General features: G+C 39.9%; 1 protein-coding gene and 1 non-coding gene across 7 annotated transcripts in view; one reads left to right on the top strand and one right to left on the bottom strand.

The window, feature by feature from the left end:
• The window catches only part of LOC126236699 (brachyurin-like), a 484,625-nt gene that overhangs the window by 415,074 nt on the left and 42,024 nt on the right, over positions 1 to 27,527 (top strand). Inside the window, exons 1-2 of one of the 6 annotated variants that reach the window (XM_049946210.1) lie at positions 16,880 to 16,982; positions 19,878 to 19,944. The exons of the other annotated variants lie outside the window; for them this stretch is intronic. Of the exons in view, the coding sequence (XP_049802167.1) occupies positions 16,935 to 16,982; positions 19,878 to 19,944 (115 nt within the window). The 5' untranslated portion in view covers positions 16,880 to 16,934. Of the gene's footprint in view, positions 1 to 16,879; positions 16,983 to 19,877; positions 19,945 to 27,527 lie in introns of those variants that run through there. 6 annotated transcript variants of the gene reach the window in all.
• Positions 14,169 to 14,243, bottom strand: Trnat-ugu (transfer RNA threonine (anticodon UGU)). The gene has a single exon. It is a non-coding gene; the product is annotated as a tRNA-Thr (tRNA).

The raw sequence follows: 27,527 nt of genomic DNA, 5'->3' as shown, positions 1-27,527 counted from the left end.
ACAATAAATTAAACGAACAGACATTTACTTTCAATTAGCCCGGCTTCCAATAAACTTAGCTATCTCACACAGTGGCGCACGAACATAAGAGTCACGAATACTCATGACTCAAATGCTAGAAGCTCGGACACTAAAATCTCGAACACAAAGACTCTCAGATTCTAAAGACCCCCATACGCCAGAGATCCTCAGACACTTAAGACTCCCAGACGCTAAAGACGTTAACGATAAGTGCGCTGCGTTTATATAGTAATTGTAAAACCAAAGGGACGTTCATTAGAAACTCGTTCAATAGAGCCCCTTGCTACTTTGCGTATAATACTCAATTCAATTTGCTCTTATTATCCGTTTGTTTAATTTTCTCTATGTTAAAACTGGAATTCATGATTTTGTATGAAATTTGGGAATTGTTCATGCCAGTTCGAATAAATTTCAGTTTTAAAAAAGACCGGCTACATAGCGAGTGGTTATAGGAAGAACGGGAAATGTGTAAGCATTACTTGGAAAACATGTTTAAATTAGAAAACGTAGAGTTTTACGTATATGTCGTGTAAGGTACGCTGGGTTATACTTCAAGGTGTTTTTTATACCTTAAAGAAGTGTTTTCGTGCGTCCCCTTATTTACAAAAACTTTACACAGTTAGGATCCCTTTCCGCGTCGAGTTCCCGTACAAATTCCTTAGACCCACCCCACTGATACGCCACTCACAGTCTAACGGACGAGTGCTGACAGATGTTGCACTTCATGTAGAGAATACAGTGTCCACGGGAGAGGATACTTGGAGTACCTTTGGTACACGTATGTCGCTAGCCCTCCCATTACGGTTGACAGCAATCAGAGGGATATTCAGCAACTTACCAACTGTGACTAACTCATCCCTTGACTGAGAACAGCATTCACAGTGGCACCGCTTAGAGGCTGGTGCAATGTTATTTCATAGGAGTAAACAAATAACTGTAAATTAAGCTTGCTAAACGGTCGTGTCCTACCAAAGTTGGTGATCGTTCTCTTGGTCTCGCAGGTGGGTAAACAGTATAGTGGGGGCCATAACCTTAATAGGAATTAAGTTGTTTGATTGACCCCGTGAGTCACATTCTCCATTCCAATGTGTCTCAGGAATGTTCCTGTGCCTTGTTTCAAGAATGTGGTCTACTTATGTCTGTAACAGGAGAGAAGTAAAAGCATGCGCTTCAGGTCTATGTTTGTAGGCAGACGGTGCAGACCAGAGTGAGTTCCTCTCGTCACTAGGGTCACAGCCCAAAAAACACAGATAACATTCACAGAAAGGCTGGAGACTCTATTACAAATCCTGCTTGATCATAACGTCGCTGCTCGAACTATCTCATGCACCATATAGCGCACAAGTAGAGTTCAAGGTCGAAGTTAACATGCTGTCGCTGTGGCCCCAGTTCTACATTTCTCTCTCGTTATCCCTCAGGACTACAGCAAGGCAATTCTTTCTGTTTCATTTGCCAACCCGTTTTATAATCTAAACAAGATTGATCTAGAAAGCTAATAAAGAACCCACAAATTTTCTTAATATCGGAATCAGTATCTCTTTCACCTGATCTAATCCACGACTGAGCTGCAGCGTTGCTCGTGGAACGCAGGGTTCTTTGGAAGTGAGACAGAAGGAGCTGTTTGTTTGACCGAGAAAAGCAGTCTTAAATACAATCCAAGACGAAAAGAATAGAGGCACCACAAAGTAGTTATGCAAATTGCTCATAAACTGATGTTCATACGCATATGATGTTAACTTTGGTGGTCGATGAATGAATGTGTGAGCTCAGTTTCACCGTACAGCTGCCAAAGATAGTAAACAGGGGACATGTCGATACCAGGCCATAAAGTCTCGGTAAACATCGTTCCTTGTACTCGGTTGGTCAGTAACTATGCCTCGCAGACGGTCTGATGCCAGAATTTGAGAAACGATGTGTAGTTGGGCTCATAGAAGCCGGGTGGAGTAATCAGCGAATCACCCGACATTTGAATGGGAACGATGCCAATATTCGATGATGTTGGAAGCAGTTGGTAAACCATGGCCGAACACAGTGGCAAGAAGGAAGCAATCGACTTAGAGAGGCGACTGAACATGAAGATCGAGAAATCATCAGATAGCCACTCAGCTGAGCGTTCATTTGTGGCAAATAGTAAACAACAGTTCATCACAAGAGATTAGCAGTCAGGTGACGGAGGATGGCCGCTGGCGTCTTTGCTGACAGTGTGAATCACTTAAACCGCTTGTTTATCACACGGTGGGAGCCAGCAGAAAGACAAAATGGTTCAAATGGCTCTGAGCACTATGGGACTCAACTGCTGAGGTCATTAGTCCCCTAGAACTTAGAACTAGTTAAACCTAACTAACCTAAGGACATCACAAACATCCACGCCCGAGGCAGGATTCGAACCTGCGACCGTAGCGGTCTTGCGGTTCCAGACTGCAGCGCCTTTAACCGCACGGCCACTTCGGCCGGCCACAGAAAGACAGATAACGCCTTTAGCTACAGCACTTTAGATTAGATTACATTTGCAGACTAATCAAGGTTACTTAGGTTGTTCAGTTTATCTGTGAGATCGAAATAAATTTGTTGTAAAGAAAAGCAGTTAAGCGGCTGAAAGCTATTTAATTACTTGCTGATTACATTACCTGAGAAAAACAATGACGCACTTCGAAGACAAGGTCAAACAGTGTAATTATTTTACATTTGCACACCGTCTGCTGATATGTAAATAATTAGAGCTGAACCTCTTCGTGACAGAACTGCTGCCAGAAGGAGTGTTGTTTGAGTTTAGCGTTGCAGCCAGGCCTGGTAGCGCACGTAAGGGGCGTGAACAGAGTCAGACGTTGGTTGACAACTGCAAGGAACGTGGAGGTGCAGCGTGCTCATTTGAGACAGCGTTAACAGCACCTGACAGAGTCTGGAAGAGACCTCATTGCAGTGCCGCGATCGGGAAGAATGGACTGCTAATGACTGGCGCAACTGCATTGCGCGGCTCCAATGCGTTCGGCAATGAATCACTGCTCTGCACTTCCGTGGACGAACATTCGAGGAGGTCCCATTCTTGCGATGCTTTGGAAAAGCACAGCCGTGTTACACCTGGTGTCACGGTGTGGGGACGCATCGGGTATGACTTCAGGTTGCAGCTGGTATTGATTGAGAGAACTCTGTAGACAAAATAGTATGTCACACGGACATCCTGCACCCTCAAGCGTTACCTCCCACGCAATAATACTGTCGCGCAATTTTTTACCTCCACAATGCTTTTCCACACATGTTGTAACACGCCCGGGGGTACAAATGGCGTGGAAGGGGGGGGGGGGGGGGATCCCTTACCCGGTGGTCGCTTCTCGTTTTGTGACCGCGCGCCCTGTCCTCACCACGTAACCATGTACGTGATAATCCCGCGACGGTCGTATTGTTCTGCTCCACACTGCTGCTGGCTTGCCTGAAATTATGTATTTAAATATGGAAGCGGATTTAGGAGAGTCACTCAACGTTAAGGAACACTGTCCTACGTCAGATATGAACATCTACACTGCTGGACATTAAAATTGCTACACCATGAAGATGACGTGCTAAAGACGCGAAATTTAACCGACAGGAAGAAGATGCTGTGATATGCAAATGATTAGCGTTTCAGAGCATTCACACAAGGTTGGCGCCGGTGGCGACACCTACAACGTGCTGACAAGAGGAAAGCTTCCAACCGATGCACAAAACAGCAGTTGACCGGCGTTGCCTGGTGAAACATTGTTGTGATGCCTCGTGTAAGGATGAGAATTGCGTACCATCACGTTTCCGACTTTCATTAAGGTCGGATTGTAGCCTATCGCGATTGCGGTTTATCGTATCGCAACATTGCTGATCGCGTTGGTCGAGATCCAATGACTGTTAGCAGAATATGGAATCGTCGGGTTCAGTAGGGTAATACGGAACACCGAGCTGGATCCCATCGGCCTCTTATCACTAACAGTCGAGATGACAGTCATCTTATCCGTATGTCTGTAACGGATCGTGCAGCCACATCTCGATCCCTAAGTCAACAGATGAGGACGTTTGCAAGACAACAACCATCTGCACGAACAGTTCGAAGGCGTTTGTAGCAGCATAGACTAACAGCTCGGAGACCATGGCTGCAGTTACCCTTGACGCTACATCACAGACAGGAGCGCCTGCGATGGTGTACTCAACGACGAACCTGGGTGCACGAATGGCAAAACGTTGTTTTTTCGGATGAATCCAGGTTCTGTTTAGAGCATCGTGATGGTCGCATCCGTGTTTGTGCGACATCGCGGTGAACGCACATTGGAAGCGTGTATTCGTCATCGTCATGCTGGCGTATCACCAGGCGTGATGGTATGGAGTGCCATTGGTTACACGTCTCGGTCACCTCTTGTTCCCATTGACGGTACTTTGAACAGTGGACTTTACATTTCAGATGTGTTACGACCCGTGGCTCTACCCTTCATTCGATCCCTGCGAAACCCTACATTTCAGCGGGATAATGCACGACCGCATGTTGCAGGTCCTGGACGGCGTCTCGGTCACCTCTTGTTCCCATTGACGGTACTTTGAACAGTGGACTTTACATTTCAGATGTGTTACGACCCGTGGCTCTACCCTTCATTCGATCCCTGCGAAACCCTACATTTCAGCAGGATAATGCACGATCGCATGTTGCAGGTCCTGGACGGGTCTTTCTGCATACAGAAAATGCTCGACCGCTGCCCTGGCCAGCACATTCTCCAGATCTCTCACCAATTGAAAACGTCTGGTCAATGGCGGCCAAGCAACTGGCTCGTCACAAAATGGTTCAAATGGCTCTGAGCACTATGGGACTTAACTGCTGTGGTCATCAGTCCCCTAGAACTACCTAAACCTAACTAGCCTAAGGACATCACACACATCCCTGCCCGAGGTAGGATTCGAACCTGCGACCATAGCGGTCGCGTGGTTCCAGACTGAAGCGCCTAGAACCGCTCGGCCACCCTGGCCGGCGCCTCGTCACAATCCGCCACTCACTACTCTTGATGAACTGTGGTATCGTGTTGAAGCTGCATGGGCAGCTGTACCTGTACACGCCATCCAAGCTCTGTTTGACTCAATGCCCAGGCGTATCAAGGCCGTTATTACGGCCAGAGGTGGTTGTTCTGGGTACTGATTTCTCAGTATCTATGCACCCAAATTGCGTGAAAATGTAATCACCTGTCAGTTTTAGAATAATATTTTTGTCCAATGAATACCCGTTTATCATCTGCATTTCTTCTTGATGTCGCAATTTTAATGGCCAGTAGTGTATATTCTGAGACGGTATGAAAATCACAGGTTGCACTGTTTACATTCTAAGTCATAACTGCTTATCTCAATTAACATTCTTGATGATTATCTGTCCACAATATCACTTGGACGAGCGTATGCGAAACCGACGCGAAGCGGGTGACTGTTAATGATGCGGAAGCCTAATGATCGAACGATAGTTCTTACGCTCGTCACGCACTTTCGGTTCCAGTCCTCCTTGACACTAGTAATGATATAACACTGCTCATAAAGTTAAATTACAGTTCACAGTTAACAATCGTACGAGCGTGAGCGTAACCGTCGCGGCGTGGCTGATTGTTGATGATGCGGAAACGCGATGACCGAACGCACATTCTCACACACGCTACAAGACACTGGCACTTGATTGCACTCTTTTATGGTAACTAATATTTACTGATTCACATTAGTTCATTCTGAGAGCCAGAACGCGGCGCGGTTGATTGATGCTGTGCGACACGCAACGGGAGGATACACAAATACGTTATCGGCGGCACTGCTCATTTTTTATTACGTCATTACGCACTTTCCTATGAATCACTTCCATATTTCGTCACCTTACTGTAACAGTACTTGCAGTAACACTTGAACTTCCATAATAACTATGCTTCTCACATGAAGAGCTACCCACAACACAACATAACAGTTCCGTGTCCCGTGCTCGACTCTGCAATCGCGCTGCCCGCAAAGATACTCCGCAACTAAGCCAGCAATATGGCAATACGCTTACAGTGTCATGAGTCTCTTTGAACTATCTGTGCGTTGCTGAGATACTACTACGGCCATCGAGTTCCCAAAATCTGTCCCCGATAGAACATGTGTGAGACCGGCTTACAAATCAACATTGTCCTAGTGCCAGTAACCTCCATATCAAGAAGAAGTTACAACAGTTGTGGGCCAACTTGCCTCAGGAAAGGATAGAAAGGCTTTATGACACCTTCCCTAATCGAATCTTTTGCTTACATCCAGGCAAGAGAGAGGTCCAGTGTCATGCTGATTATTAGTCTCACACTCCCACATGTTTTGTAAACTTCACTAGCAATTGTAATCACTAACATTGAAACCTTCCCGTTTCCTCTATAACTCTTTTGTTAACGATAACCTTCCCTTTTACAATATACTATGAAACCTTTCCTTAGGATTTCTATCTCTTCCTTAGTAATAACAAATGAAATCTTCCCTTTGAAATTTATTCTCTTTCTCAATCTTCGCATATAAATTTGACTGCTGCATTTTAAAAGTGATTTTCGGATTATTTCGACGAAACATAGAATGTGTCGTCGTCGTGTGCCCCTCAGTCGTTATCTGCAATTTCCCAAAACTGTTCCTTACCTTTTTTACTGTTACTGGACGTAAGGAGAAAAATTGATTATAGAAATAAGTAAGTTAATGATAGATTATTTCTTTCAACAAAGCACATACATATACTGCCATAAGAATTTGTTTTCCTAAGTCTAACAAAGAGAATGTTCAAAAGAGTATACATCAACATATACAAATGATATGAGTCAGTAAGTTGGAAGTGTACATCAGGTAGTAAAAGTTATTTATATCTCTAATACTAATTCATGGCAAAAATTAGTACATAGTTTATGTTAGTACCATATTCAAGAAAGGGAAAAAAAAGGAATTAGGTAGCATGGTCAAAGCACTGGCAACTGTCTGTGAATGCACTCAACAGTCCATTTCTTTTCCTCACATAGCACCGCACCAGGTTTCGCCATGTGATTCCGTCGTCTTTTTGATCCATAGTTTTGGTATAACCAAACAGTAAGTTAACCGTCGAATTGCCTGAGTTGCCGCAGCTACACGAAGTACAAGTTCCAACTCCAATTGTCCATTAGTAGTGATGGTGTGCATCTTGGTATGCAAGCACCTATTGACGTACGTCATGACTGTGGTGTGCATCTTGGTATGCCGACACCTCATAGAAAACATCGTAGATTGAAGTAACGTGGGTCACTATTCACTTTGTTTGTGCTCCATAACCATGGGGCTGCACAGGAATTAAGGTACAGGTATAATCATTTTGTCAAAAGGTTCACGGATATGGTTGATACCGTTATTACCAAATTTAAAGTCACCTCATTCCTCTGTGCTCATAAAAATTATTTATTTTACGTTTAAAAGGACAAAATATGTCATCTTGTGTGACTGTAGAAAAAGTTTATAGTTTTAAACAATTACATATAAAACACATTTTCCATCTGTAGTGAATTCAGCCTGTAATACATATTACATTACGTGAAAGTCAATAACATAAACAAATATTTCTGTAAGTGGAATTTAGTAGTACATTTAGGCATCAATATTTTAAATAAAATAGACATGTACCTTTATACAAACTATGTCACTTTCTGTGACTCTAAATAAATCATAATCTGGTGCTCATATAAATAATTACATAAAGATACTGTTATATTACTTCAGAGGTTGTGAATTTACAGTTTTTGAAATATGAAAGTACGTTTTGACAAAATATGTCACTTTCTGTGACTTCAGTATGTTCGGTAATGTGTTCGTCAGTTACGAGTCATATTGTCAGTCGACTATATATTATGTTTGAGTTGTGTAGCACACATCGTCATTGTTATTTAAGAGAAAACATTAGTATTTTACGTAGAGTGCGAATCGGTATGCTGACATTTGGTGTGATCTGTTTTTCCTATGTATGTATCTGATGTAAAAGATATCATGTTCAATGCTGAAAAATTTTTCGAATAGCAAAGTACATATAGAAAGCAATTTAAAGTGGTTTCTCCAACCGTAGTGCTGCGTTGCGCTGTGTCACCCGTTATCAAAATAAACCATTACTAAATTATATTCCTTACATACTAACATCTTCATTCTCCTCTCTCCTTTGTACCTCGTGTCATCTCTCTGCATAGCCTATAATAAAGTATTCATTGTTAATAATCATCAGCGCACGGCATGACTTCAATATCTCTCTGTATTACCTATAGCAAAATATTCATGGTTAATAATCTCTCTGCATCTGGAATATCCCGTCAGCTCTCGGCATGACCTGTAAAGCATTTATCCACATTTCTCCATATTCAATACTTATATTATAATTAAAACTACGTTTATTTTGGTGAACTATGACAACAATGCTGCATGCACAGGTTAAATAATACATCTAATTGCTACTACTGTATGAAAATTATTTGTACGTGTTATACATTTACATTTAAAGTAGTCCTGTTAATTGCTTCTCTTACCTTACATAATGTGAAATAAATGTCCTGCGAGAACGCTTCTAAGACTGCTATTAGTTTTCAGTGTATTTATCTGTGGTCGAATCGAGGTGACCTGTTGTGCACGTAAATAACCCATTAGTAGCTCACTGTATTCGGGCTTGCTGGAATGTGTCAAAAAGCTCATTGTTATACTCTGTCAATATGTATCCCTGTAAGAAGGTTTTTCTATTCTAAGAATTTCTTTATGTTTGACGTATGATGGTTTCCTCTCGATTTTTTTGTTCTGAATGTCTCAATGTGTACTATATTAGCGTGCTGAATATTTCGAATTCTGTATGGTCCTCCGTATAGAAGTTTAAATTTTTTGCATCGTTTCTTCCCTTTATCTGACAGATAATGGGTACGAACTAGTACCCTATCGCCAATCTCGTACTTGCATAATCTACTTACCTGCTTCTGCTGTCTCTTCCGACGATCTGCAGCTCGTTTAATGTTCGCTAGTGCCATGTCTATTATCTTACAATGACGAAGTCTACGCTTCTTTGGAAAAGTAATCATTTCAGTAAATTTATTCGGTGGGTCTTTATTCGTCAGTATTACAGTTGGTGAGAGCGTCGTTGACTCATTAGGTATTGCATTTTTTACTTCCTGAAACTGTGAAATGTATTCGTCCCATATTGTATGCTTTCTGTGGCAATAAATTCTACAAAGTTTCCCGATCTCTTTCATTATTCTTTCTGACGGGTTAGAAGAACTGTGATATCTTGATATGTAAATTGGTGTTATGTTCTTACTCTCTAAGATTTGTTTCCATATGTCTGACCAAAACTGTGGTCCATTATCTGAAATAACCTTCTGTACATATCCTACTATTGATAGAAAATCTCTTACAAATGCTCTTGATACTGACCTAGCTGTTGCTTTCCTTAGTGGAGAAAATGTTACAAATTTGGATGTCAGTTCTACGGTTACTAGAATATAACTATACGCTTTACTTGTTCTGGGGATATGACCGAAAAGATCTACTGCTGCCATGCGTCTTAAGTTAACCGGTACCATGGGATACAGTGGTGGAATATGTGATACTGTAGATGATTTAGCTTTCTGACATATCTTACAGGATGCTATAACATTGCGGATGTGTTTTTCCATATTGTTGAAGTGACAATTTTGTCGAAGAATTAGAAAGCATTTCCTAGCTCCGTAATGTGCATAGCTTAGGTGCGTATACCATATCAATTTGTTTCTGATCCCTTCTGGAATGCATAAAAGCCAATTGTTGCCGTCTGGGCACGAGCGAATAAACAGAATATTTTGATGTATAGTGTAGTTATGTCTGATTTTTGCGTTGCTCTTGTCTCGCCAAAGCGTTACAATCTCTTTTAGTGTTTCATCTTTCTGCTATTCTCTCTCTATGTCCTGTAATGCTGATATAAAGTTTTCGAAAGCTACTTGTTTGACATACATAATACTGTGGTTCATTTGGCAGAAGATATTTTCTTTCTCTAGTCGTTTATGCTGAATATGTCTCGATAGTGCGTCGGCAACAATATTCTACGTGCCTGGAATGTGTACAATAGTAAAGTCGAACTCTTGTAGATATAATTTCCAACTGCTTAATCTATCATGCGTAAGTTCTACTGATAATAAAAACAGGATTGCTCGGTGATCGGTATATACTGTGGTGTGTCTTCCATATAGATAATGACGTAATCTCTTAAATGCCCATACTACACATAGCGTCTCTAATTCTGTTACAGAGTAATTGCGCTCTGCTGGAGAAAGTATCCTGCTTGCAAACGCAATATGTTTAACGATTGTCTTACCGTCCTCCTCTACTTCCTGGAAAATATGTACTCCTAGTGCTGTAGTTGAACTATCCGTTTCAATGGAAAAGTTTTGTGTTGGGTCAGGATGCAATAACAAACGTGCCCTTAGTAACGCTTCTTTCAAATTCTCGAGTTCAGCTTCAGCGTCTTCATTCCATGACCAAATTGTGTTTTTACTTGTGAGCTGGTATAGCAAGGGTGTGTCTAATGCTTTATAATGAATGAATTTTCTAAAATAATTAATAAGGCCTAAAAAGCTCCGAAGTTCCTTCTTATTTGTTGGCACGTTGATATCTTTCAATGCTTGCAATTTGTCGGAGTCTGGTGCAATACCTGTTTGTGAAATGATATGACCTAGAAATTTTATTGAGGCTTTTCCAAATTCATATTTACGAAGGTTTATAGTTACACCGTTCTGCTCGAATGTATTCAGTAATTGTTGAAGGGTGTGGTCCTGCTGTCCCCAGTTTTCTGCTGCAATTAGAATGTCATCTACATATGCAGTAATTTTGTTTTTAAGATCCTGTGGGAGAACTGTATTCATGCCTCGTATAAAGGCTGCAGACGAAATAGTTAGTCCAAGCGGAAGTTTACAAAATTGGTAACATTCACCAAAGCAAAGGAATGCCGTATACTTTCGGCAATTTGGATGCAACTGGATTTGCCATAATCCTGATTTGAGATCGAGGGTGGTATATATAGAGGTGCCATGAAACTTTTGCAGTAACTCTTCTAACGTCTGTGGTCGGTCAGTTTCTGTAATGATTATTTTATTAACCTCACGTGAATCTAAAACTAAACGGAGTGATCCATCCTTCTTTTCAACGATGTATAATGGATTTATATATTGGCTTGCTGCTGGTTCAATTATACCCTGATTAGTCATTGCTCGTAACTCTTTCTTAACTGCTTCTGTGTATATATGCGGGATTGGATAGTGTTTTGCTTTGAAAGTATCATGTGGTTTCATCTGAAATTCGTACATAAATCCTGTCATCGTTCCTGGAACATTGTTAAAAACTGTTTTATGCTGCACAAGAATATTTTCTAATTCTGTGCCCTCTGTGTCGTCTTTTGCTATACTGTCTCCAAACTTGCGTGTAACTGTCTCTAATACATTATACTCCTGTTCCTCTGCCACGTCGTTATTATGTGTATTCGTGAATAGTGTGAGATAAGAATCGTTATCCTTAGAATCTGCAATAGTCTCGATCCTGTGCAAATTTTGTTCTTCTGAGGATGCTGTGTTTTGAAATCTCACTACCACTTCACTGTCTTCCTTCTACAATGTTAGGCATGACAATTTAAAGTCAATCTCAGCGTCGTACTGTACTAGAAAATTCATTCCTAATATTATATCAGTTGTTAAATGTGGAACTATCCAACAATTGCTGTGGAAAGTTTGCCCTGCAAAAACAAACGTTAATTGTGTCTGTGTTTTGACTTCAATGATTTTTCCTGGAAATGCTCCCTTAACTTAAGTTTTGTGTAATGAGAATACTGGGTAATATCATCTGTTAAATGTGTCTTCGTTAATTATGCACATTGGTGAACCTGAATCAATTAATGCTAAAATATTTTGTGACTTTAAATTTATCTGGCTTATTGGGTGGCATATAGTTTTCTGCATGATCGGTTTTTCGTGTAACAATGTGTCTCGCACATCATCGAATGTAATGGCATTCTCTATCGTTATCTTTTCTCTGTCCTTATCCATAGTGTCGTCATTTAGAGATTCATCACAGGCTATCTCTAGTCATAAATGTTCTGACACTTCATTTTCTGTCGGGGAGTGTTGTGTGTTTTCTATGAGTTGTACTGTTCTACCGTTTTGATTATTAGCGGTAGGTGGCGGATGAAATCTTGTGTCTGGTACATTCATACGATAACTTGGTTGTTGTGCACTTTTTTAATTTCTATGAAAATTATCATTGTAGAATGTCCTTTGCGATCAGTGTTCGTTTTCTCTCCTTCTGTCGTCATAACTGTGATTATACGGTAAGGCACGAGTGTTTCTCTGAAAAGGCTGTCTTCGTTCGTTTTGTGTATTTTGCGGCTGACCCATTTTCTTGGAGATGAGTCATGTGAAAGTTTGACCGGTTCGGCATTTCCTGTCGTAAGTGTGTCGTGTTATTTGGTTAGCTTTGTTGTTGTCTTGAATTGTAATGTACATTGTTATTATACTGCTGTTCATTGAATCCCTGTGTGTATTCTCGATTAAGGTTTTCATTTTCACTGCGAAAGCGTTTATTATGATTGTTATTGCCAAATCGTGTTTGCTCAAAATTAGTATTGTTTGTCTGGTTTGCGTTATGTCATGAAAAGTTCTTATTAACAAACGCATAATCTGCCTGGTGTACCTCTAGCAATTGCAGGATGTCTCTAAATGCGTACACGCTGTCCTTTTGCTGGCCTGTTAATAATGACACTTTTAATGCTCTGGGAGTTTTGAAATACACAGCTGTATTAATGTGGCTTGACTTTATGGCTCATTGAGGTATTGGTTTTGTTCAACCATATACTCGAAAAATTGTGTGATTGTTGGGAAAGTAGAATTCTCGAAATTTGGCAGACTAATTAGCAGATCTTTAATGCTACTCTGTGTGATATCTGACCAATATGCTGCTAGAAATGCTTCCTGGAATGCTTCTACTGAAAAACACTGTCTAGCAATTGGTCGCATTCTTCTCGCTGATACCCCTTCAAGAAAACTAATAATAAATTCTAGCTTATGTTGAACTGGCCATGATGGTGAGAGTGCCGCATTGAATTGTTGGATCCAGTCCAGTGGATGTATTTACGTCTTGTCGTTTTTAAATGTTATAAACTTTCTCACTGAAAGGAAATGCTTGTGGTCGAAACCGTCATGTCTTTGTGTGTAATTATTTTCATAATGTTGTGAATATGAATTTGTGTGTCTTTCTGCCTGGTTAAGATCTCTTACTGTCTGAAGTCTACCGACATTATATGTATTGTGCATCTGAGGCATGTCGTAATGGTGTGTGTTCTGTTGGAATTGATTGTTTTCAGTTGTTTCTTGTGTGTCAGCTATCCTTTCCTGTAAAGAATTGATTTTCGGATGTAACAAATTATTACGTGATTCTAGGTCTGCGATTTTTTGTTGCACATTTGTAATTTGCGTATCTTTACTATCAGAAATCTGTTGACCTGAGACTGGTGTAGTGTCATCTGATTTACTGTCATTGGTAGTATCTCACAGGTCTATTCTTGTAGTGAGTTCGTTGATCTTTTCTGTCAATTCGTTTCGTAATTTACGATTTCTTTTGGTTACTTCTTAAAATCTGCTTTCAAATTTTCTGAGTCTTGATTGATTTCTATGTGTTCCATTTTGTCAGTTAGTGTCAGAACTTCTTCTGTTAATTTATCCCTAATATTCTGGATTTCAGTGTGTGTAGAAATTTTCGCCTCAATTGTATGTGATTGGATTTGCGTGAGCCTCTCTTGTATTCGAATATTTGTCTCCTTAACCGTTTCGATTTCTTCCGAAATAGAGTGTATGTGATTATCCACGTAAGTGTTTCCCTGAGCAAACACTTTCTTTTTGTCGTCCTGTCGCTGTTTATTAATTGTTTGTGATAGTTCTTTTCGTTCTTTATTCTGCGATCGCACCAGTTTGCGGTGACGTGTGAAACAGTTTTCTGTGCGATTGTTAAAACGTTCATCAATGTGAGCGTTTTGTTTATAAAAGTCCTCTGTCATTGTTTCTCGTATGCTTACCGTGAATGAAATGATAATTAAATAGACACCCTAGCTGCAGGCAGGCGTTGATACACTTCATTGGGGACATGTTGAAAATGTGTGCCCCGACCGGGACTCGAACCCGGGATCTCCTGCTTACATGGCAGACGCTCTATCCACCTGAGCCACCGCGGGCACAGAGGATAGTGCGTCTGCAGGGACTTATCCCTTGCACGCTCCCCGTGAGATCCACCTTCCCAACATGTCCACAACACTACATTCGTAGTGCGCCTAATAGATGTTTGCCCATCATACCGTGAATGCTTCTTGTTTATCTGCTATTTCTTGAATCTTGACGTGTAATTCTTGGTTTGATTTTTCAGCGACTGCTTGAATTTCTACTTTGATTTCGTGTTTTAGATTTTGGTACATTTTGTCTAATTTCTGATCTCTGTGTGTGCGCTCTGCCTTGATTTCGTTTTTTAGGTCTGCTGATTCTTGTGCCCTTCTGTTAAAGTTTTAATTCATGTCTTGTCTCATTTGTAGCAAAAATGCCATTATTGGATCCGTTTCGGATTGACGTCTGTGTGTATTTGTATTCGTTGTTAAAGGTTGTACGTCTGTGTCCATTTGAACATCCTCAGACGATTGTAATTGTGTCACCTCTTCTGTGGTTTCGGAATTTTTGTCAATAAAACTGTGGTATCTGTTACGCAGATTGTGTAGCTGTGTACCGTTTGAATCTGTTTCGGAACGTAATGGAGTCACACTGTTTGACTGCATTATAGTGGTTTCGTTACTGAACTATTATGTCTGCTACGCGTAATTTGTGGCTGTGTAGTGTCTGTTGTATTTAAAAAGAAATTATTTTCCACTAATGTCTCATTATCAATTAGCATATCTGAAGTTGATTGTTCGTTAAAAGATTCCATATTATTACTACTCTCGAATGTCTGTTCACCTAACGTTTCACTATCGGGGTTTCACACGTATTATTTCTGTCTATTCCTGAAAAGAAATTCTCGTCAGTATTTTCTACACTTTTATCACTTTGAGAACGAGTAATTGTTCTGTGAGACATGGTCTATAATTAGCACACGCAACAAAATATATCACTGTTTAAAGCGGATTCAACACTGAACAAACACTTTTCAACGAAGAATCAATAGAGCAAACAGAATTGCCGATGGGCTGTGAATTAAAGAGTCTTACCGATTGGATGTCGCTAAGTGAAACCTCACACTCTCCTCTATATCTCTTTTGTTATTGATAACCTTCCCTTTTACAATATACTATGAAACCTTTCCTTAGGATTTCTATCTCTTGCTTAATAATAACAAATGAAATCTTCCCTTTGAAGTTTATTCTCTTTCTCAATCTTCGCATACAAATTTAATTGCTGCTTTTTAAAAGTGGTTTTCGGATTATTTCGACAAAACATAGAATGTGTCGTCGTCGTGTGGCACTCAGTCGTTATCTGCAATAACCCAAAACTGTTCCTTACCTTTTTTACTGTTACTGGATCGCCATCTGACCGCTACATCGAATTGCGACATGAATATACTTACTCTGTTTTACTATACTCTATTAGCTGCTGGTGGGCTTTCATAATAAGTGGCTATATTTATCACCAAAGCTGACGTTATTCTTTAATAGCAAAGCTGACGTTATTCTTTAATTAATTTGACTGAAGTTACGTAATTCATAGTTAAACTTTTTCTTGACAACAATAAAATTTTGCAAAGTTTTACGTTGATGGTTTTTGGGATGGATTATAATTAGAAATGCAATATTGCTGGCAAAAGTTAATTATATTCTGCATGAAATGATTTTACAAACGTTCAAATGGGACTTACTTTTTACAATAATCTTACAACTAGCAATGCGCAAACATACCTTCAGTAGTCTTGAGTTTCTCAAAAAATTAATTCAATAATATTAGTTCCTCTTATGATAATAGTTAGCTGATGTCTCTGTACATCCGTTTATAATCTCTTGTAAATCATAGCTAGTGGCTGGCAGGAACATCGCTCCTCTCAACCTCTCGCTTCAGACCTGCTACCGACTCGCTTCACTTCTCGCTTACTACTGACTTCCTACGAAAGCTAAAGTGCGGTCTCACCTGCCACCAATGCTTTCTGGTGCAGACAATCCCTGCTACCATTACAAAATGTATCAATGCGCGGTCTTTCCCGCTCTTTTCTTAAAATGTATCCATACGCGGTTTCTCCGTCCTTTTTAAAATTATGTCAACAATACTTTGGTGCAGACATTCCCTGCAGCCACAATTATTTCCAACATGACAAATATTAATTATTCCTACTTAATCCTATTAATAAAAATATAAACATCTTTCATTAATTGTGGTTTGACAATAGACAATAAAATACACACTTCTTACAGCATAACATCACATACTCTGTCACATACCCTTATTCCTATGGTCCTGCCACTCTGGTTGCTTCACTTTTTTCTTAGGTAATATAAATTGTTTCTACACGTAAATTAGGCAGCTGAATGCATTGTTTTATTATTAAGGAGGAGCCGTTTCAAATCCCCGTCGGGCTGCCCCGATCAGGATGCTCCACGGTTTCTCTCAATCATAGCAAATGCATATCAAATAACAATGCTGTCGACTGTGTGCTAAACCAGTAAATCACTCCTTGTTCTTTCGATCCTTTACCACGACCTGTTATTTGGAAATCACTGTTATCTTTCCAATTTTACAGATATCAGAGCCCTCTGAGAGTTTCAAAGTCCGTTTTTTTAGCTTTATCTTGAAATCTGAATCTGAATTTGATAACTCATTTGTCAACAAGTCTGCACAATATCGAGTATAAAACGGAGCGATGCGTCTGATACCCATAGGTGCGGGTGGAAGACCACAATGAACGTGTTGGCTATATTGCTTTTTGCCGTGGCCGCTGCCGTTCAGGTAAAATGTGTTGCAGTCACATTAGCACATATACTATAAGTGCAGCAAACAGACTGAGTCATTAAATGGCGATTTTGAACATTGTGTAGATTATTCTGAGGCTACCGTCAATGCATTTACTGCTTTTAAGCAATCTTACCACAAAACTTACATCAGAGCTTATGTAGACTGGCTCAAACAATTAGACAATTGAACATTACACTGTAGTCGAAAAGCCAGTTGTGTACTGATCAGCTGTGCTGAAATACGTCGATTTGACAATGGTTAAGGTTATACCTGGTATATTTTTTATAACAGGGTTTGATTTATACTCCCAAGTTATTTAGTAGCTATCCTAATTGATAATCTCATAATCAACGTAACTTCGGAATAAGATTCGTGGAAGTAATTCACTTTCTAAATATTAAAATACCACATCATATGAAGAAAGCAGACTTTGTTGTGTACAAAGTCCAGAATCAATGTCTATGATAAAGAATGGAAACATGCGTGAATCTACAGCGACAATGTAATATGTAATTATCGAGTATTTCTGAATGTGGTACAATATTTAACATGTTCAATAATTTCCGAAAATTTCCAATAAATTTCACTGTTTCTTAGCAGCAAATTGTGTGAATAAACTATGTATTCTATCGCAAATAATTTGTTAGAATGTAGTGATTCAGGTAGTTGAATAACGTTAGTAGTACATCAGTTCTAAGAGAACTGAATGAAAGCTTACAGACTTTATATGCACACTAACAACATTTGTAATGTAAACCATTTCATATGTTGTCATAATTTTCACAACATAACACCTGATTAATGAATGCTTTGTTTCTATTGAATGTTTTTAAGCATATGTCCTAACTAATCATATTACATCCTTCATGCAGGCAAAGGTGCAATCCCCGCTCTCCCATTTTATAATTGAGTAATTCGGTTTAATTACATTTCATGACCGCCATCAATCATGAGCCTGAAGGAAATGTTCTGAGCATTGCAGGCCCTTTGCCCCCTTGGTAAGACAAAGTTTCGACTGGGTATCCACAATCACTGCCATTCCGCACTTGTTAATACGTTTTGCACATTAGATCTGCTATTATACTTCATGACAGCTTCAGTACAGTATTAATTTCAGATACTTTAGGCTCCCTCATGTTTGTGTGGAGCTTCACATCCTTTGAAGATTTATCTGGTAATACAAAGTGAAGAACCAACCACATCAATTTTAATGATTTTGTGTGGACAATTTACTCATAGTGATTACTGTTTTAACTTCATTAATTCTGGTTGTTTATGGACATGTACAGTGGTAATGCATGTAACTCGCAACAAATTGTAAAATAATTTGTCACCACAGACGCGATCTTGCTCGATTCTAGTTCAGTATTAATACATGAAATAATTTGCTGCCTTAGTTGATTACTTGAAAACTAGCTGTTTCCTCTGCCTGTGCTTGCATATCAGTAGTTTTGTAGGATGAGTGATGGAGAGTAAGCTACTGTACATGAAATAACCTCAGCTGCCCTCACGTGTCTGCTTATTTGGGTAATTTAGCTCAGGATGTGTGCCATACACGCTCCCCCCCCTCCCCCTCCCTCCATCACATCCCCTACTCCAGTTCACAACAAGGCTGCACGCACACAGCGCTGTTGCTGAGCGGTGCAAGCGTGTTCCATCTGTTATTTCCCGTTATTATATGATTTAGGTGCAGCCTTTTTTATTATCTTAAATATCCTATGTTCTTCCTCGGAATTAGAGCTATCTCTATATCACATTTTATGGTTCAGCAGTTTAGTCGTGAAACTATAACTCAGATACTTTCGCTCATATTATGGTACAGCACGGATTAAAAACATTGAGGATTGTGTAAGCATTGTCTACGTTATATTGAATCGTATTTCGTAAAACATATCAACCAATAAAAGCATTTTCTCAAGTACGATGAAGTTCATAAGTCAAAGAATAAACAACTTTTTCAAAGAGCAAATATTTTCTCCTAATTCGCTTAATATTCTTCAAATCAAAAAATTTCTTAAATTACACACTTTTTTTATAGTGTCCTGCGTTCTTCCGTAGCGTTCAAGCTATCTCTATACCAAATATCATCAAAATCGATTCAGCGCTTAAGTCCTGAAAAAGTAACAGACAAACACCCTTTCGCGTTTACAGAACCTTAAATTACGATATTTTTTCTTGATCCGATTTGACAGAACATAACCTGTATGTTGTCGCAGTCTACGCTCAAGTTACCTTGAAAACCCCACTAAAATTCGTCTTTAAAATAGAGAGACAGCCACAACGGTTTTACAGCATCATTATTAGTATAGTTACAGATATTAAATTACGATATTTTTTCTTGATCCCATTTGACAGAACATAACCTGTATGTAGCCGCAGTCCACGCTCAAGTTATCTGTGAAAACCCCACCAAAATTCGTCTTTAAAATAGAGAGACAGCCACAACGGTTTTACAGCATCATTATTAGTATAGTTACAGATATTAAATTACGATATTTTTTCTTGATCCCATTTGACAGAACATAACCTGTATGTAGCCGCAGTCCACGCTCAAGTTACCTGTGAAAACCCCACTAAAATTCGTCTTTAAAATAGAGAGACAGCCACAACGGTTTTACAGCATCATTATTAGTATAGTTACAGATATTAAATTACGATATTTTTTGTTGACCCGATTTGACAGAACATGGCCTGTATGTTGTCGCAGTCTACGGTCAAGTTACCTGTGAAAACCCCAATAACATTCGTCTTTAAAATAGAGAGACAGCCATAACGGTTTTACAGCATCATTGTTAGTATAGATACAGATATAGAAGATGAGGTATTTTCGACATATGGTTTTGCTGAACACGATATCAACAAAAATGTATAAAATTCCTTTGTTGACAGGCGCTGCCCCAGTATGCGACGCTACACCGCAATCTTACACCTATGGTGAAGACAAAGCCACTTGTGCGTAAGTATTTCTATAATGTACGAGTACCAGAGAAAAAATATGTTTCATAGCAGTATTTACTTCACTCTTACTTAATCCTCGAGTCCGTGACATTTTATAACTGGTTGCCTACTTATTGGCGACCTTTAAATCCGCGTATCATAGAATACATATTTCTCGTAGCAGCAGAGTCATACGTCGCAAATTGTGTGTCATTGCTTAACGCCATATTGTGCTTATCACTATTTAGCTGTTGTACATCTTTCTGTTCTGAAATGATACGGTGTTCTAAATCACATTTGTTGAAACTAACATAAATTTTAAAATTATCTGCACATACACTAGTTCAGTACATAAAATCTCCTTTAAGTCTTTTCTGCCTGGTCATTCTAGCAAACGTTCTTTGCATACGAGTTACTCATGTCCAAGGTCTTATACAAAGTACCCGTGAAATAACTGTAGAATCTTCACATGGTGCTACCTACCTCCCTACATTATCGATCAGTTGTTATTTCCGCCAAGTCCTCTGAGCGGAAAACATGTGTAGTATCCTGGTGCCTGTAGTACTATAAGTAAAAGCTGGGGGCTCTATCCTCACAACAAGAGACATATGCTACGATGACAGGACCTTCATAGAAACGAAAGTACAACAGTGAACACAATGTGGAGCAAGGATTTTCTGCGACATATGTAAGAAGAAACTGACAAAAAACAAACTCTGGACAACGCTAACAACATGATAATATAAGAAGTGTGGGGAATGGATAAGTCGTACTATTGTTTTATTACGTACTTGACGCTGCGGTATGACGTGGTAAGCGCGTTCGGTCATTGAGAACGGAAAAAAATTCATCTCCTTCAGGAACTACATCGTAAGATCCCTCCGAGACGATTGATCTCTTGTCCACCATCAAGTGAAAACTCTGTGCTTATTTGCCTGTTAGGTTAAATGTTTCTTTTAGTTACCGATTAATACAGGTGGCGTCTTCGTCAACTCGGAATGCGCCCTTCTTACATAACATACCGATAGCCATGTATGGAGGCAAATGCAGTGTTTCTTGACTTCAGAAATGCTTCTTTCTCATTACTACACAAAAAGTTAATAACGAAATTGCGATTGTATAGGATATAAAGTGAAACTCGTATCTTGTTTGAGAATTTTTTGGTCTAAGGCGCGGCAGTCATGGACTGTGCGGCTGGTCACGGCGGATGTTCGAGTCCTCCCTGGAGCATGGGTGTGTGTGTTTGTCCTTAGGGTAATTTAGGTTAAGTAGTGTGTAAGCTTAGGGACTGATGATCTAAGCATTTAAGTCCCATAAGATTTCACACACATTTGAACATTTTTTGAGAATTTGTTAGTATGGAGGGCACATCATGTTACCTTAACAGGACAGTCATCTATAGACGTAGAACTCCAAGCATGCCGCAGGGAAGTGCGTGGAAACCATTACTGTTAATATTGTTATATTAATTACCTGGCAGTCAAATTTAATAGTTATCTCAGATTTATGTAGATGATATACTTACCCTTAATGAAGTACAGTGTGTAAAATTCCACACAAAATCATGTCAGATATTAATAAGACTTCAAAGCTGTGCTAAAATCGGAACCTTAAATGTTCAGAACGTTGAAATTGGGAATTTTACAAAATGGGAACAGGTAGTATAAATATAGGGTCCGGCAAAAAGACCTCCTGTTTTTGCAGAGGCCACTGTGTGAGTTGTCATGGGGTTACTGATGTGGACGAGGTATCGATCAGTAGCGTACATGCCATTTTCAGCAGGCGCCTTCTCTCTTCTTGAGGAGAAATCGCCTGCCCCCTACGTCACCTGATTTATTACCTTCTGATTCTTTTTTTCCTATGTGGACACTTGGAGGCTGAAGTGCACAAACATATACCCACAACTCTGCAAGCACGGAAGGAGGCAATCACCCAGGAAGTGGCTGGCATTACACCGGAAATGACACGAAAATGGACAGCTCCTTAAGGCTTCCTTAATGTGTCAGCAATGGAAGAAGACACGTACTAACTTAAAATGGCATAGTATTTGCTGTCACAAATAAAACTCCGTATCTTTCTATCTTTGTTTGTATCAACATTTGAAATACGGGAGGACTTTTTACCAGATCCTGTGCAATATCAATGACTCATGATCGGAACCAATAAACTCATACAAATATATGGGCGTAACAGTTTGCGAGTTGTTAAAAAAAATCGTCGTATAGGCTCAGTTGTAAGTAAAACATGTTAGACTTCAGTTCATTGATAGAATAGAGGGAAACTGCAGTTAGCCTTCGAAGTATATTACTTACAGAACACTCGTAATGCAACCGATTCTGCTATGTCACATATCACTCAAGTGTATCGGACCAATATCACATAGGATTGAGAAGGGGTGTCTCCCACTTGGAATGCTCTGCGGGTCGTATTTCCACAAAGCAACGGGAAGTTGTATACAACTGGAACTAAGTATTCGCCTCACGATATGTAATGCAGTTCAAGTACGTTCAATAACTGCTTAAATTGAATGTCATATAAGAAAGAAAAACACCCAAAACTCTTACAGACTAGTCCTTCGTTTGTTGAACATCTCCACAAGTCTCGCAACAGATGACTTACTGGCAGTTTTTGATCTTTACCACTAGGGCAGCTCAGGGTTAAGGAAGTTATGTACTTCTGGCTGGCCCTGTCGCAGAATTATATGTCTATGACCTACGGTAGTGAACCGCGACACCGCCACTTCTCTAGGACCGGAGTTCTAGGCAACCCATAGCAGCCACTAACTATTCCGCATCCACATGCGTCAGCCATTAGAATGGATGACGGGCGAGCTAGCGCCATCATCAGCAGCCCCTCTGAGATTAACCAGTGGGATTTAACGGATCCGCCAGCCCAGTCCCACAGCTTGCTCTTGGTGGGAGACTCACATTGTTCTCAAAGCTATCGTTCATTCTGCTGGTTCTGCCATAGATGCCACGTTGTTACTACATATCGACGGTTTCTGGTCGTCTTCTGAGCAAGAAATAATTATTGTGTCGATGAATCAGCACTTGCACGTACAACACTAGGACACTCTCTTAATGTGTCTCTACAGTGAAGTGACTCATTCGGTACCTCCTAATATCGTGTTGCCCAGCGTAGTGGAGCAACAAGTCGTTGTAAGTCCAATGAATAAATATTGAGCTATACTGCCTCCATACCCGTTCATAATTGCGAAAGAGTTGACAGTGCAGGATTTTGTCCACGTACTGACCTCTCTATTATGCTAAGTGGCCAAATCATTCGCCCGAGTTGTCCAGAATGTTCTTCACACCAGTCGTGAACAACTGCGGCCCGGTGACGTAGGGCATTGTCATCCATGAAAATTTCATGGTTCTTTGGGAACGTGAAGTATATGTATGGCTGCAAGTGGTCTCCAAGTAGGGGAATATAACCATTTATAGTCAATGATAGATTCAGTTGCGGCAGAGGACGCAGTCCACTCCACGCAAACACAGCCTATACAACTGTGGAACCACCATCGCTTCCACTGTGCCTTATTGACAACCTGGGTCCATGGTTTCGTCGAGCCTGTACCATACTCGAACCGCCCAGGAGAGGCGCTGCAGGCGATGTCACACTGTTGGAGAAGGCACTCGATTCGGTCGACTGCTGCCATAACCCATTAACGCCACATTTCGCCGCACTGTACTAACAAACACGTTCGTCGTACGGCCTACATTGATTTCTGCGCTTATTTCACACATTGTTGCTTGTCTGCTAGCACTGACCACTCTGTGCAAACGCTATTGTTCTCGGTCCTTAAGTGAAGGCCGTCAGCCACTGCGCTGTCCATGGTGAGAGCCAATGCCTGAAGTTTGGTATTCTCGTCACACTTTAACACTGTGGATCTCGGAATATTTACTTCCCTGACGATTTCAGGAATGGAACGTCCGATGCGTCTAGCTGCAACTAACATTCCGCTATCGAAATTTGTTACTTCTGTCATGCGGCCACAATCACGTCGGAAGCCTTTTCACACGAATCACTTGAGTGTAAATGACATCTCCCCCAATGCCTTCTGCACGCTGTACTACCGCCATCTGTATATATGTGCACATCGCTGTCGCATGACTTGTATCACCTCAGTGCACTTCCTAATGGCCGAGCGGTTGTAAGCGCTTCAATGCAAAACGGCGCTGCTGCTACGGTCGCAGGTTCGAATCCTGCCTCTGGCATGGATGTGTGTGATGTCCTTATGTTAGTTATGTTTAAGTAGTTCTAAGTCTAGGGGACAGATGACCTCAGATGTTAAGTCCCATAGTGCTTGGAGCCATTTGAATTTTTGCACTACCTAAATATTACCTAAGTTCCCTCCCAGATACTTTAATCGCTACTTAATTCACCAGGTTCCATTTGTGTTTTTCTCTAATAACGTCACTTAATGTACGAATGCCTGTTAGTTGTGTCGGATAGAGAATCATGTCTGTATTGTATTTGTTTGACGAATACAAGCACATCTGCAGTTGCATGGTTGCCTTACTTCAAATGCACGACAGGTTTCGTAACTTTAGTTACATCATCAGGTGAAGTCCTGAATATAAAGAAACCGTGAAATAATCCGGGAAGTGACAACCTTGGATAAAAAGAACGTCGGATGTTTACCAAAAGCGGCTGAATACAAGTAATACAAAATATGGCAATGACAATATTTATAATTGCAACATGATGCTGGAGGATATTTTAAATTTTACTGCATTTTAAAAATTATGGCGCACGCCACTATAAATTAATTTAAAAGGCTGATCAATAGACGGAACTTAAAAAAAGATTATGTATGAGTTACGAGTATCCATTCCTCTATTTCTGAAAATATATCATATAATCTGGGACGTGTTGTGGTTCTGACCCACTCTCTTTGCCGCTCATGCACTTTATCTAATTTTAGCACTAGCTGGTTGTTATTTATCGTCCAGTAATGTCTCCCGCCTTGGAAAGATTCCCTTCGCGAAGCCAATAAATAGGACATTTGTAACCGACAGTAATGTCTGTTGTGCTCACGCCTATGATGCGTTCACCTTGATTGAACCCGATGCAAACACTACAATATGTATTCTTCCGAGTTTGCTGGCACCTCATTAGATTTCATTTCATGTGGAGGGGAAGCCAAGCTGTCTGTAGTACAGTCAGACACGATAATAAGGATATGTACGTTTTATGCTGTACATCATGCGCACATCGACTCAACGATAATACGGGACAACAGTTTTGCCTGTACATTTAACTTCTACAGCACTGGCTAGCCAGCTGGTCCCACTAACCTAATGTGATGTGAACAGTTGCAGCTAAGACCTAAAACCAGACGACAGAGAAACCATATAGCTTCGAATGTTATTTAACTTTTAAACCGAATGAAAACAAATATTCGGCAAAACTCGGTAACTATGCTCCTAAGGGGACTAGACTGAAAACATAACATGACCTCGTTTTTAACTGGCATAGTATTGTAATTAAAAACAAGAGTGATGAAAATGACTAATCTAAACTACGAGCAGTCTTTCTGAGTGAGCTATGACGTAAAATCAAATCGCAGGGATTTCACAGAAACGTTGAATATTGAAGCCGCAGACGGTATTATTTATGATCGGTCGTATACATTTCAGTGCTGGAACGGACATCTGCTACGTTGATAACGAGGCGAGCAACAACAAAATCCTCAAAGCCACCCAAGTGCCACATTTTCTCCTGGTCTTTTATGATATATCGTACTAGTTTCCACCAGAAACAGGGAAAATATTTTTCGTGGCATCGAGCACACCGTACAAATGCAGATTTTTTACAGTTTCTGTCGTACAACTGCAGTTTAAGCCAGATAGAATGGATCTGAAACCTAATTAAGGGATTTGTTGGGAGAAATAACAATGCATTTACGCTGCCAGGCGTACTAGAACTAATGGCTCATGTGAGACCACATTTGTGATATAAAACAATGAAGATAGTCAAGATAAAGATTATATTTACGTTTTTCGCAAAAATTTAATTGTTAACAATTCTTTATAAAATGTCGATGGTTAAAAACTTACATTTGCAATGAAAACTGGAATTTTGCGTGTGATACGTAATTAGAAAGAAGAAGACTTGCATTACTTATAAAAATGATGATTAGATATGTTGTAGGTAGTATACATTTGACGCATTTTATATTTAAAAGATGTAGATATTCGAACTAAACAAAAAAGAAAGAAAAAGAAAAGGAGACTCCACCGAAACTGGAACCAAAGGTGTACACAATATCCAGTTACCGTTCTCCCGTGTCACCGATTAAGCCAAACATCTCACTTATCTCAAGCCCTTAATGTCAGTAAATACAAGTTCTCCAGAAACTTAATTGCCGATTTTTTTCTGTAATGTTGTGAAAAATGGGGAGAACAACTAGTTTCTCGCTAGGGAGTGGGAAGCGGCGTCAGCCATTTCCACAGTACGTGTTAACAGCTCGACAATCAGAGTCCAAGTGGCGTTTAGATGCACGGCGACCGTAGACGTTTTCTTAAATAAAAACTACATAGTGAAAGCATGATTAACAAAAACATTGATGGTTGTTAACTAGAACACTAATGATATGTAATATATACTGTAGTGATAAGTTACAAATTATTGTTCCATATCCGGCGGCACTGAATGTTAGGGTCGCACAAAGAGCTTCAAGATTGCAGCAAGGAAGTGGAATCCAGAGGGAACGGACGTGGATAATCGTTGGAGTGACAACAATGCAGTTGAAAGCAAGGGAAATGCTCCAAATAAGCGTATGGTTAGAGTTTAAAGAAATCTGTCTACGCAAAGAATATGCAACATCAGTATCAACGGGTGTTAGAGATTATATGCATTGCTTAGGTGCTTTAGCATTTTCGTGCACTGAAAAAATATGCGCAACATTTCACTGTATACGTTTGCTCTATCAACGTGGCAAACTATTTTTGTAAGCCTTGAGTGCCAGTGGGCTAAGCGTTATCGTATTTTCAGAATAATGGACAGGACCATCCAATGATGAAGAAGACAGTATGCGTCAGATTGTCAATGAATTCGTGTTAGAGTATTTGAGAATGAGAGAAGTACAAGAAGAAAAGCAAGACGGGGTTGTAAAACATTGGGATCCCGATTACAGTCATGAGGATCCCTATTTTTCCCCAAATGAGGAAGAAGACGATGAAGATGAAAATCCATTACATAGAATATAAGAGACGGAAAATGGGAACAAAATAAAGGAAGAGAGATTCTTCTGCAGGTACCAATAAAAAAGGAATAAGTAGCTTTTACTTTTGCTACATTTTATAATGAATAACGAACTGTCTCTATTTCTCTTTTAGAGACTGAGAATAAATTATTCATTGGAAAAAAAGTTTATCACTGGAAATTACAACCAATTAGGCACGGTGGGAAAACATCAAACAAAAATGTACCGCACATAAGTCCTGGACCAACGAAAAACATTGATCCTAAAGTCGGTAACAGTGAATTACACTGCGTGAAAAAAAGAAGCTCAAACTTCATGGGTAGAGCGGGTTTGTGATGTTATTGGAGCGATTACAATTTGAAGTCAAATTTATAAAGAACTTGGCAGTATGG

This window comes from Schistocerca nitens, chromosome 2 (assembly GCF_023898315.1).
Source record: "Schistocerca nitens isolate TAMUIC-IGC-003100 chromosome 2, iqSchNite1.1, whole genome shotgun sequence".
Classification (NCBI taxonomy): Eukaryota; Metazoa; Arthropoda; class Insecta; order Orthoptera; family Acrididae; genus Schistocerca; species Schistocerca nitens.
The sequence above is the reverse complement of the archived record's forward strand: the minus strand, read 5'-3'. Positions and strand labels throughout refer to the sequence as shown.